At 40.8% G+C, this 12,838-nt stretch overlaps 1 protein-coding gene across 1 annotated transcript; it reads right to left on the minus strand.

Moving 5' to 3' along the window:
• Window positions 1-1,924: 1,924 nt before the first annotated feature.
• Window positions 1,925-12,028, minus strand: LOC109479822 (hemicentin-1-like). The gene is made up of 8 exons (XM_019781837.1): window positions 11,375-12,028; window positions 7,468-7,824; window positions 5,591-5,893; window positions 5,035-5,313; window positions 4,125-4,340; window positions 3,882-3,950; window positions 3,315-3,497; window positions 1,925-2,876 (listed from the first exon to the last, which is right to left on the minus strand). Exons 1-8 carry the CDS (start codon window positions 11,427-11,429, stop codon window positions 2,815-2,817), a joined length of 1,524 nt encoding a protein of 507 aa, XP_019637396.1. The 5' UTR covers window positions 11,430-12,028; the 3' UTR covers window positions 1,925-2,814.
• Between the last annotated feature and the right edge of the window lie 810 nt (window positions 12,029-12,838).

The following is a 12,838-nucleotide window of genomic DNA, read 5'->3' on the forward strand; positions in this document are numbered from 1 at the left end:
TCATAAAAAATATTATGACAGATAACACTCCTAACCAAGGTTTGTGTCAGGCTCATGGATCATCCAATGGTTCCTTTCCTTTTTTGGTATTCCCAAACACTGTTCAGAACATGACCTAATTTTCACGATGTGAAAGCATCCACAACGAAATAACTGTTATCATTTAATCGATGGTCATGGTCCATACAGCAGGTTCTAATGGGGATTTGGTACAAAACGAAAGTCGAAAAAAAAATCGTGAATAATGTATAGGTAGCAAAATACCACCAGGAAAAGCTCTGGCTGCAAGATTAAAAAAATACATACCTTTCTATCTATATTCAGATTAATGGACAGAATTTATGGATATGATGTACGGTTATCGGTGCTATTTGAATTTTAAGATCACCGTTGGGTATTTCTGATGGAAAAGCACCCGGAGGATAGAGGAAAGTTATTTGGTTTCCAAGCGAGATAAACGCACATTACAGGCGAGAGAAAACATAAAATGTTTGCACATATATGCATTATAGAGATAATATGATGACATTAGCTAGCAGAAGTAGTGAGTGTGTCAAATAATGACTTTTCTCATCTAGGTAACGACGAAGGGTCTGGTACCATTCATATATGCACTATTTATAATTCGTAAAGTCGTCTTGGTGGGCACAAATACAGCGATAAAAAACGATGTAAAAGACGACATCAATATCATTTAGTGCTTACCTCAAAGTCTTTAGTGGCAACAGTTCATATTTTGGAAGCGACGCCTGGTAGAATGGAAGACAACTGCATCTTTAGCTATAGGAATATTGATACACCTATCAAGTACGAAAAAAATAATAAACTGTAAGAAATAGCAGTACTTATGATACAAACACTTAAAATGCGTGGCTTGTTCATGTTGCAGAAGAATGCTACCTGCATCTGCACGTTATAATTGCTGAGCATGAACCATGCATTCTTTTTTATGATCCCCAGCTTCAGAAGATACAGTGAGGAATGAGTCCGCCAGGCGACGCTTTTATGTTTCTGAAATAAAACAGGCTACAAATGGACACATTTTCAACGTACAAAGGAAATTTGCTGCACATGGAATATGCTTCAGCCCTTTGAGTGATTATACTGTGAAAAGTTTCTCAAATCTGTTTTTAGTTCATATGCAAAGTTGCCCCCCACCCCCGCTCTGTGGCAGTGAAGCTGTGCTCAGTACTGACGTAACCAGCCCCCATTACTATCTTCTCAGAGATTTTCTGAAAGCCTACCAGCTCACAAGCCTCCGGGGCAGAACACGAGGATTTTCCGGCTAACTGTTTTCTTTCAGCCGGTGGCGCCATTCCCAGGCACGGCTCCGTCAGGACGTCGCTACCCGCGTGCCCGTGAACATGCTTCTCCTTTAATGTGCCGGGATTTGGCAGACTTAAGGAGGCATTACTACCATAAACCTCCCGTCTGTGCCGCTTACAAAGCCCGCGGCAGCCTCTGGGAGACCGATAAGTGGTAGGTTTAAGTAGAAGTTTTTAGTGTTGATGATGCGGAAAGTTGTTATTGCCATCACGATGAGATAGGACTTTTAAAAAGGTTTCAATACTAGAAATGTAACATTTGCAAAGCAAATGCATAATGCTTTAGCATATGGTCTGTTCTGTTAATTCTTACTCAATCACATTCATATATATGGTCAGACAGGAGTCTAAATCCCTCCTGCTATAAACATGCAACATTATGTAACCCAACACTAGTTACCATGGTGATATGCTGTGGTTCAGGTCATTGACCTTTCGTGTTTGGAGAAGAGGAAACTGGGTAAAAACAATTGGTTTTCCTTCGGTAAACATAATAAACTACAAAGTACAATAGATGCAGCCACTAGTCATGCATACTTACAAACATTTATTCAAAATGTGTTCAACAATTTCCGAACAAACCCTAGCACGGCGCAAGAGCTAAAACTATTATATACATTCTGTTACATACTAGCATAGCCATACACATAAAGGTAGTTATCACTTACCGATAGGCTAATGCTTTACGGTATGGTCCTATAGTCTAAGTATTACATTGTACGTGCCTTATATTTGGTACCGTCACTACCTCAGGATCACTTGTTTTAAATCAATGATCCCTACTATTCCACTACATGTAGAATTTAGACTGCTATTCCAAGCAGTAGGTACCGGTAGCCATAGTTGTTCTTTTTCACCATCCGTTCATAAGATTTATACAACATCCAGCAAATATGACCATATCCTCTAGCGCTCACTCCCTTGAACAATTTTGACTATTACTCCGACTGTTACAAATCCACCGCACAGTATTTTATGAGAGACTACCCATCTGTCATATGCAACGTAATTTGTTTATGATGCTACATGTACTTACACGACTTAGTGTAGCCTGGTTTCTGGGTTATCTAAATGTACATGTAGCATTCTTGAGTGGTATGAATGTGGTAGTAGAGTAGAGCCTGCACAGCATTATTTCTAAAGTAATCATCGATGTAAGTATGTCACATGAAGGCAGGTGTAACAGCGGAAAAACAGAAAGTGAATACAAGGGGATAAGGCGTTTCAAGACTATCACTACTACGGTAGTTCTAGGCATAGTCAGTTACTAGTAGGTTAACGTTACATGAAGCTGTTACATCAGATTTCCGTGTCTCTCCTTTTATTAGCTTTTCACAATTCACTGTACATTACAATGGATCATGTAGGCACTGTATGTACACGACTTGGGTGGAAATGTGTCGCCAAAGGACGTGCGTCATTTTCACACATAACCAGACTGTGGAGTTTGTGGCTTGACATTTCAGAGATGACATCAGGTGCATTTTAATCAGATGCTTCTCTTGCCGGATTCTTCTACTTCAATAACCTGTCTAGCCACACTTGGTCGCACTGTGAAGAAAAAAAAAACACGTTTAGATGCCTTCAAATCGCATTCTATCATCACAAATATTATTAAATCTTTTTACATAATTCAGAAAATATCAAGTGGTGTCAATACGTTCCGTAGTAATATGATAAACGTAGGAAAAAACAACACATAGAGATTTTTTTAAAAATCTGAAATGGTGAAAAAATGCCATCTATCGTTATCTGTTTTGAAAGGCAGGGTGAGTCCGGTGTTGTTATAAAGCCTGATCATTTGTCACGGCTGTCTCAATATAAGGCAGTCTGGAAAAATGAAGTGGTGCCGAACGTGACAAACAGCAAGGATTTGAAAAGCTAACGTTGGGAAGCCGTTAAGCTGATACTCAACGGAGTCATAATGGACTCCAAAGGAAGATCTATATGCCAGTAGGAAAACGTTATTTTCTAATATATGAGGATTACCGTCGTTGCCTGAGAGAAACATGACGTAGTTGGAGGGGAACAGGCCTATCCTGCCCCTCAGGTAACCCAGGCACCAGCCGCCATCTTCCCCCTCCAGCACCTCGATGACGTCTCCTATCTCTAGCTGCAGCTCGTTCTCTTCAATCGCCAGATACGGGTACAGCACACGGGCGTATCTTCTCTCTGAACAGGGAAATAATCGTGATTGGAATCAAGAAAAATCGGCCATAAAACTGACCTTCATCCAGAGTTCGGCCGTTTGAAGACAACTACTTTGTGCTCCTTTTTTCAGTCAGTCTAGTTGCTCATTTTTCTTTTTAATGTACATTGAGGGCCAAATTGGGGCAAGTGCACATAAGTTTGGAGACACAAAATTTGCAGATAAGCATAAAAGGCTAGGCTCAGCCTCGTAAGCATTTGTTTATCGATCTGAAAGCAGATATTGCTTCTCATTTACATTGTTAGGTTGTGTGTGGCTCTAGCTAGACATTTGCACGTGTTATTTTGTGCCGTTGATGCTTCTTAGATGAAGGAATATGAACAATGGGATATTCAACGTACGTTTACCTTGTCCTTTCTTTGACTTCCGCATGGTGCGAATACCAGTGTTGACTGGCGTGGGGTTCCGCGGCTTTTCTGTACAAAACAACAACAACAACAATAAACCCGGATCAGTTTGATATGTGAAAGTAAACAAAAATAAGTTAGAGGTAATGATATTATTACAATAAAACAATAGTTTAAAGGAAATACTCCCAACAATACTGCGCAATGGACCTCCGCTCATCACCAAATCATTTATATTCAGACCTGGAAGTTTTGGGACCTCCTTTGGCGGTCCATCAGTGTCTGAAGGGTCTCTCCTGCCCATGTTGTAGTAGAATGCAAATTTGGTCTTCTCTGCCTGATGCTGACGCCTCCGCATGTAGCAAACAATCAGGAAGCAGCAGAGACCTAGCCACAGTAGTCCCACCGTCACTCCCACCACGATGGCGATGGTTCGCATGTTCATTCCCTTGTAGGGAGCTGTAAACATACAGGAAATATATATTCTCTGGATGTTAGAATGCTATTGAACATCTAGAATGCTAATGAACAATCTAGAAAACTATGTATAAAATGTAAGGCCACACCAAGTAAATTTTATGGATGACGTCCGCGCGCGCATTGATTTTGGCCTGTTCCTAGAAAAAAAAAGAAATTCCACTTCCTGTAACTATGACCAAAGAGTCACGACAGTGTTGCAAATCGTCAGATTGACGTGAAACCCGTAACGCGAAAACAGGACAGGACGACAACTGCTATTCCACCTGATTTATTGCTGTTTTGATGATGAATAAAAGACTTCTTGCTTGTTACACTGTGTCACCTCATTCAATTTGTGTCCTAACATTTGTCGTCTCTTAGTATATTTCTAATCTAGGCATCTTGTTTTTTAGGACCCTTCTTGTTTTTTTTTCGCCCTCTCGCATTAGATTTAGGGTCCCCAAAGGACGTCATCCATAAAATTTACTTGGTGTGGCCTAAGACTGTACTAGGTACATTAACAATTAAATATTTATAACAAAATCAAGGAGCGGAACATGTAACGAAACTTCTTAACGATTTACTTTGCCCACCACCAAATGATATTGTTTGCAATTATGCTAATCCCCTCCCCCACATCACAGGCAGGCAGTTTTTTTACGTATTAGGAGGACAAATGCCAATGTACACTCACGTTGTGTGGTAATAAAGGCAGACTTGCTGTCAGCCGCCCCTATACTGTTAGCGGCCGTGCATTTATAATTCCCGCTGTTATTCGACCGGACGTCACCAATGGTCAGCGTGCTTTGACGAAGATTTCTCGCGAGAGTTGATGAACGAGACTTCAGCTGGACGCCATCTTTGGCCCAGGTGATGTTTGGGATGGGGATACCTTCCGCGATGCACTGTAGGGTCACGTGCTCACCGTAGTAAGCAGTAAACGATTCTGTCATTCTGGTAACAGACGCCGGATCTGTGGGCGAAAATTAATTTTAAAAATGTATGTTTTACCTATGAATTTGCCATTGCTACTTCAAATACTTCCAACGATTTCATATATTGCAACCACATACACCTCACATGTATTTTTCACCCATGAATGTGCCCTTGGTACTTGTTTATCTTCAAATACTTCCAACGATTTCATATATTGCAACCATATACGAGTACAACCCACATTCTAGATAGTCTTGGTTGCTCCAGGTAGTGACGTTGATACAACCATACATGGTGTGATTAAGCGTACTTACACAGTACCCGCAACGTCAGGTTAGCCTTCAGCTCCTTTGTTGACGCCGGGTGTCGGACCACGCATGCGTATATCCCAGCATCCATCCGGTCCACGTAGCGTATGGTCAAAGATGGCGTCTCCAAGTTTCCTCCCGAGTATTTCGGCCCGTTGAGACGTAATGTGTCGATGGGGACATTCCCTCTTTTCCATATGAGAGAGGTTATATTTGGATATCCGTCCATTACGGAACACGTTAGCGTAACTGTCTTTGACCTTGTAACGACGTACAGCTTGGAGGGCCCCACCACTACCTTTGGAGGAACTGGAAAGGAACGTATGCAAGCAAATAAGTCACATTATTTACAATCCCCTGCGTAGTAGAAAATTAGTTAGATACAAAGATATGTTCCCCTGGAACCGAAACATTGTTGTTAACACCCACTGAGCTACAGCATATTTTTTTAAAGTTTCGCATGTCACTCATTGCTGGGACACAGTTTTTAATGGCAATATCATTTAGGACGAATGACAATATTATTTGTATCAGTATAACGGATGTTAAAGTTCCCACTACGAATAAGCAAAGCTTTGCAAGCACTATCGGAATGAATAATTGTTTTATTGCAAATTCATGCCCGAGGGCTAATTGCAAGTACCGAAGAAACATTTGGTATAAGAACATGCAATTAATACACAAACCACTACTGTTAACTCTTGAAGACTACTGGGTTTTACTTGTTTTTTGAAGACAGAGGAAGACAAGAGATCCTACATTTTCTGTAATTCATAATTTACTACTGGAATAAATACCACTGTGATGCACATAAAAAGACTGAATAATAGTCTGACTCATCTTTGAAGCACATTTCATTAAGCTTGCAAACTGTTGCCAGCTTTTCTTTTCAACCAATTAAGTGCCATGGTGACGTCCTCTTATGATTTCATGGGAAAGTGGTGTATCAGCTTCTAACGGCTATTATTCTACATCCCATTTTCCATTTCGTTTTCCACTTCAATCTATTTTCCACATTGTGTGCAGGATACTGAATACCCTCAACCGCAGTTGCCTCAACCGAAACCGACAGATTGTAAATAATGCATCAGGAGTGGGGGTGCTCTACCGGGAGGGCTAACGCGTCTCACAAGAGACCACCTTTTAATTCATTGTGTTCGGTAATACGATTTTCCACTATTGTGTGCGTTGGTCGCTTGTGGGGAAACAGATGAAGAAAATGTGTCACGATTGGTTGCCAAATCAGACCAATGCATTTCTTTCACGCTACTATATAGTCTTAGCATAAACGATAATTTGTAAATGCACAATGTGCCATGGGCACCGTATTTCACCATGAGCAGATTATATTTGATTGATCCATGTAACCACCTGCGTGATATTTGATAATCCGGATTTGCCTTTCCGTGACGTCTTTGTTTTCCAGCTAAGCAAGATGTGAGTAATGACCAATTAATTCTAATCCATAAATCCCAGTCTTTCCATTAGGCAGATTAACACGGTGATTCATGCTGAATCAAGTCAAATGGTTGGTCTCTTAGGCAAGAAGAACTGCCTTTACGAACTTGTAGATTAAATGTTTGATTGAGCAGATTATACTTGGCAAAGAGAAGTTGGTACACAGCAAAGAGAATAAGCACATTTTAGTGCATGTTTCCCGTAAAATTTAAAATAGATAAATACATAAAGACTGTTTTGTCATTAAAACAATACCGAAACTCATGATTTATGCTTCTCTTTTTGTACTATGTTCAGTAGTCCTTGCCATACTTGTACCATGTACGTCGTGCAATTAAGTTTTATGTATGTATGCAGGAGTCATTTTCATATGCTTCCACGTCATTTTTGTAGTTTCAGGATTGAGTATATATATATGTACTTACCCAGAATCACCAGCTCTACGGACCCTTCTACCGTCTGCAAGTCATCCGTCATGACTTCCAAGACGAACTTCCCAGCATCTCTTGCGCTGGTTCTCTCCAACCTGAGGGATGCTTGATCTTCCAGTTCAACACGTCCTAAATAACTGCCGATGGCTTTCCAGATGCCTTTAGCCGGGTTATAAGATAATGCCCGGTTCCTCTTAGAAGGATCTCTGGGGTCGATTTTGCTCCATTGGACCAGAGTTACTGTAGCCATCTGGTTTGTGGTGTAAGTGGCAGGAAGGACCACGTCTGCGCCCACGATGGCGTTGACCTTGTTCGGAAGTGTCAGGCGGATTCCATCCTGTGCACTGGTTACTGCAACATTTGTAAGAGAGATACGATTTTTAGACAGGACTCCTCATTGTCAAAGTGAAAGCGACCATAGTCTATTGTTGTACGTACATACCCTTACAATGAGTTATTACTTAGTTAATGAATCAGCTAACAGAATCAATTCCTTAAAGTATTAAGTCGTATGAGAAGTCTACTTTCTCAACTTTGATTTTCCTATTACCAAGACGGTTAAGGAAAAACAGAAGTAAGAAGTATGAAGGGCATTAATATTAATTGTCATGATTGTAATAACATTCATTGTCATCAATTGTTAAGTTTCCGTTATAGCTGACAGTATTGTAAAGCACAATTAAAAACCCAGGCTTTTGTACAGAATGTAAAGTTACTCAGAACACCACCCGATTGCAAATTAGGCAAACAACAGCATGTCTTCTATACCTACTGCTATATATTGTTCATTCAGAGAATTCACAGAGTTGGGTATTATTGATTTTGTTTACTGCTATTCAGCCCCATGTGGATATGTCAGACGGCAGTGTTCACCTTTTGATCACATGCCCCATCCAACGAAGGTGTCTTGAGATTTGATTTCCATAATTTTCATGTTTAACAACAGGTACAACTTTTTGTCATCGGTTAAATGAATATTTCATGCTCCCAGTACAGTAACTTGGGACCCTTGACTTATCATCGCTGTCAATATATGCTTCCAATCAATACCGCTATCTGTTGTGACATATCACGAAGGAAAAGGAGAGAGGTTGGTGTCACAGATGTCAGTTTTGTACATATAATCAGTAAGTCATGCTCACCGTAACCCTGATCCACGATTTAGTTTTGTCTGAACCGATTTCACGTTTTACTGGCAATATGTGAATACTATATTTAGATGGGCATATAGCCAGGTAAGTTGCTCGGGGGCTTGTGTGAAAACTGCACATTGAAATGTCAGAGGAGTCTTTGGAAATGATTAAGAACACGAAGCAGACAAGGTCTTCATTGAAATTTCCTTTAGCTATCTGATATCTACTGTTCCCCTGGTAGCAACCTGTGGCAAGATTGGTTCGGTAATAAAACTGATAAGCAATATTAATTTCCAATCTTAAATGATATGATATCTCAATAACGGCAATACGCACAATTAAACCCCATCCAACTGGAATGATAAATCTACAAATTCCTAATTATGAAAGCCGACTGGATCCTCCTTTACGACATACTACCGATTATGTATTTTTAGAATACCAGTAGCTGTAGATTCCCGTATAACATGTCAGATGGTTGACGATAATACCATTATGATATCATTTACCTGGAATTGAGTCTTATTAACTTAGTAAAGGCAAGCAAGTACGCCCAGAGCACACTTATCTACAGATAGAAAGGTAAATGTGAAAGCTAAGCATACGTGAAACGAAAGCATGATTTAAACTCGCGCGTGTCTGGGTGTGTCGCTCTGTCACCGACAGTAACTAATATGTTGCATTAACTGCTTTCATCACCATAACATATTTGATACGAAATTAAAGTTCAGGCTATGATTAGAAACCGATCTCCGATGCGAAAATTATTGACCCAGTCGTAACATTTTAACTTCGGTGCTGAGGTTGATAATGAGATCGTGAGATCACGTGACATTTTGTAGGCGAAGAAATCGATAGGAAACTCATTTCCGGGAAAGAAGGGCCCTGATATCTACACAACTACGTTAGTTGATTGCCAGATACCCCACGCATCAAGTATTGATGGACAGTGCATGCTGGAGAGACTAATATTACATCTGACCACCTGGCATACAAATGTGAACGGTGTGCAGATGAATTAGGACCTTCAACTTTCATCTCCCATCACGTCCGTGACAAAATGTGCTTTTCATGAATCACATGTGAATGAACTTCTACATCTTGTGCTCTTGGGGACATTTTTGGGCTTTGATCGAAAAGACATACTGACATCTTGTCACGTCTAACAGAGATTGTAAACTACTTGAAAACGTACGTCTGAAAATATATGAAATATTTGAATCATCATAAGACGCGTATATATGTTACTTCAACAAAATCGGTACGTTCAAGGTATAAGGGTTCAACAAAATAGTTAAAGGGATATTTCTAACCACAGTCTATAATCATTCTGATGTGCTTTTCTATTAGGTAATGCACTGAAATTTATCAACCTTTCCTTTTTGATCCAGCACTAAAAGCAGACTTTACATTCCGGATGCTCTCTCCCATTTCCTTGCCGGATTCGCTCGCTTTTAGCGACACGATCAGAATTCACTCACAGCTCTGAGGACCCCTCCACGCTAAGCTCTCCCGTCATGCACATGCATTTTCACTCCTCAGATTTAGGTCGCAAAGCTACCGTGATAAGAATGGATTCCACCCGAGGAAATTTCAAATCTAACGGCTTATACTAATGTACCAGTCCCCAGGAAAGCATTAATACCAGGTGGAGCTAGCACATGAATCATCACACGCAAACTTTTATTGGTTTAGAATGCTAATTTACTACGTGGGTTGTTTTCTTTTAGAAGCCTGTGTGTTTTCATAATGAAATCTGCAACATAGATTGAACATACTTCTTTGGTGTACGAAAATTACATCATTTAAAAGCTAAACTGAAGTTTAGAAATCTACATTAAAATGCTAATATTCAAGCTTAACTCTTAGCAAAATTCTTGTATGTCGACTATTCGACAGAATGCTGTGACTTGTTGCTAACATTACATCCATATTGAATAATCACAGTTTGGAGGAGACTAGTTTCCTAATGATTACATTTGGTATTTCAGCCCATGCAATTTTGTCGACCTTTAGACAGAACTTTTGGCTTGGATATCGTGTTTCTCAATCATCAGTTCTTGATTGAATCCAAACCCATATGTCTAAGCAATCATCAAATGTACAGTCAATTGATGAATGGATTTGGTATCAAATGTCATTGTGTGGCTGGAGGTTTCTCCATGTAAATTGTCCCCTGGGTTAGAATGGCCAGAACACCTAATCTAACAGATAGAGTGAATGTCCTTTACTGCTGCCCTGAGACCTTTTCCCCCATTGCCCTGTTTACTTTACTCTCCGTCGCAGATGCTAAAACGGTTTGCCCGGGGCACAAATGGTTTACGGTCGCGACAAATCAAATTGAGTCTCCCGTCACGACCTTATACTGCTGGGGCATGTCACCATCATCCGAAATATGTCACATATGATCGCCACACCCTGATAGCGCTTGCTATATGATACGGGTGGTTGTACAGAGAAACAATTGTCGTAAAGGTAGGGCAATATTTTAGCTGCAGGACATATTAAAAGCATTGCCCACTGGCACATGTAGCCTAAGATCGTCTCTGACTACAGGATAATTTTGAAATATAACATTTGCAGGTGCTCTTTCACAGCTTGGTATAGTAGGACCAGAGTGCAAAATTCAAATTAAAAAAATGTCATAAAACATGGTTATACGACTGCAAAAGAAATAAACAAGGTGAAATACATTGATAGCTGGAAAAAATTAATAGAGAATTGTGAGTTCTGCGAACTAAAAAGAATGTAACGTAGATGTTACCTACCTTGAAAAACGACAAATATACCCACGCTGAGAGCGAAAACGTATCCACAGGCCATCGTGGTAGAACCTTGTCTCGAGGTCCGGGTCCTAAACTATTCCAATTCCAGTGAGCCTTTTAAAAGCACGTGAAGAGTCAGAAGGGTCTTGGTTGTCGTTAAGACAGAGAAATCGACTCTCCACACATTCAATTACTGCTGAAGTCCGTGGCTGGTGCCGGTTCTGGTGTGCTGCAGGACGGGACAGTGTTTCCGTGTCGCCCGGGGAATGCTGTTGTCGTGCCGCTCGTCCTGTTGGCTGATCCGCGGGGATACACCAGCCTCTCTGGATCTGTATTTTCTCCCCAATAGTCCAGCGCCGCAGGAGATCCTAGACTTTCATAATAAAACCCAATAATATATTGGTTTACTCACTTTTGCAGTTTGATGAGTATCATCCAGAACTCCCTCGCGAACCTTGACGATGCTTAAGAGATCTCTTTACCGCGGTTCTTCGGTTGCACTTAGTTGATTAAGAATTCTTCGCATCGCTCAGGTACGGACCATTGAAATCACTGGAGACGGTGGACTTGTTTAGTGCTGAAACACGCCCTAAGTAAGCACAATTACGCATCCAGCAGAGCTGCAGGCAGTATTAACATCTTTCCCTGATACCCCCCTGATCGCATCATTCCGCTGTTTTATGGCACACGGTAACGCCCCGCAGGCCTCTGCGGACCCTACCAACAAAGTTGGCAAGCAGGGGTGTAGAAAACTTTTAATAAACAGACATCAAAGTTTTAATGAGCAAACAACTCATTGTGGTAAGGCCTTGTGGTAGCTATAGAGAAATCGTCCACGTGTTGATGTGCAGCACATAAAAAAGGGTTAGATTTGTGAAGGATGCAGCACGGACTCTGTTTTAAGTTGGGTGGCGTCGTCTTCCCATCGGGCGAACTGATTTGCCATGTACGTCCACACGCTTTTCAAACTTAATACCCAAACGTACCACCGGCACGCGATGTGTAGGAGACAACCGATCGATAACAGGCCGCATATCAAAACCGTCATATTACTTCGTTATGACCGTTTTCCAGCGATTGCAAACCACATTACCCACAACTAACTGCCTAGGTCCACACCGAGGCATTCATCTTTGCACTGCCTTATCAATGTTAACACAATTCTATATGCAGGTCCTGGCTCGACGGCGATATGGGGACTATAAAGCTTTATTCAGTATTCCCAATACGTGTGTAGTGCCATTTGAGAGTGGGTGCTTTATAGACTGCATGTTCTGCGGGTTGTGATACATTCGCCACAAGCTGGAGATAGGAACACTACATAAATAATTCTCCTATTAATAAGTTTCCTCCCAATATGTCACTTCTTCCACACGCGACGACGTTTGGTATTACCGTGAGGGGTTCCTAATTAATAGTAACATTTCAATCTTGTCAGTTCATTTACTGATAAATACACGTGTTGTT

This window comes from Branchiostoma belcheri, unplaced genomic scaffold (genome assembly GCF_001625305.1).
Source record: "Branchiostoma belcheri isolate BF01 breed outbred unplaced genomic scaffold, Haploidv18h27 scaffold5, whole genome shotgun sequence".
Classification (NCBI taxonomy): Eukaryota; Metazoa; Chordata; class Leptocardii; order Amphioxiformes; family Branchiostomatidae; genus Branchiostoma; species Branchiostoma belcheri.

Bases quoted from the DNA above. Each gene is read 5' to 3' on its own strand.
- LOC109479822 (XM_019781837.1), bottom strand. From the start codon at position 11,429: ATGGCCTGTGGATACGTTTTCGCTCTCAGCGTGGGTATATTTGTCGTT. The intron at 7,825-11,374 runs GTAGGTAACATC...CAAATGTTGCAG, and splicing joins TATATTTGTCGTTTTTCAAG to TAACCAGTGCACAGGATGGA. The intron at 3,498-3,881 runs GTAAACGTACGT...TTCCCTGTTCAG, and splicing joins GAAGTCAAAGAAAGGACAAG to AGAGAAGATACGCCCGTGTG.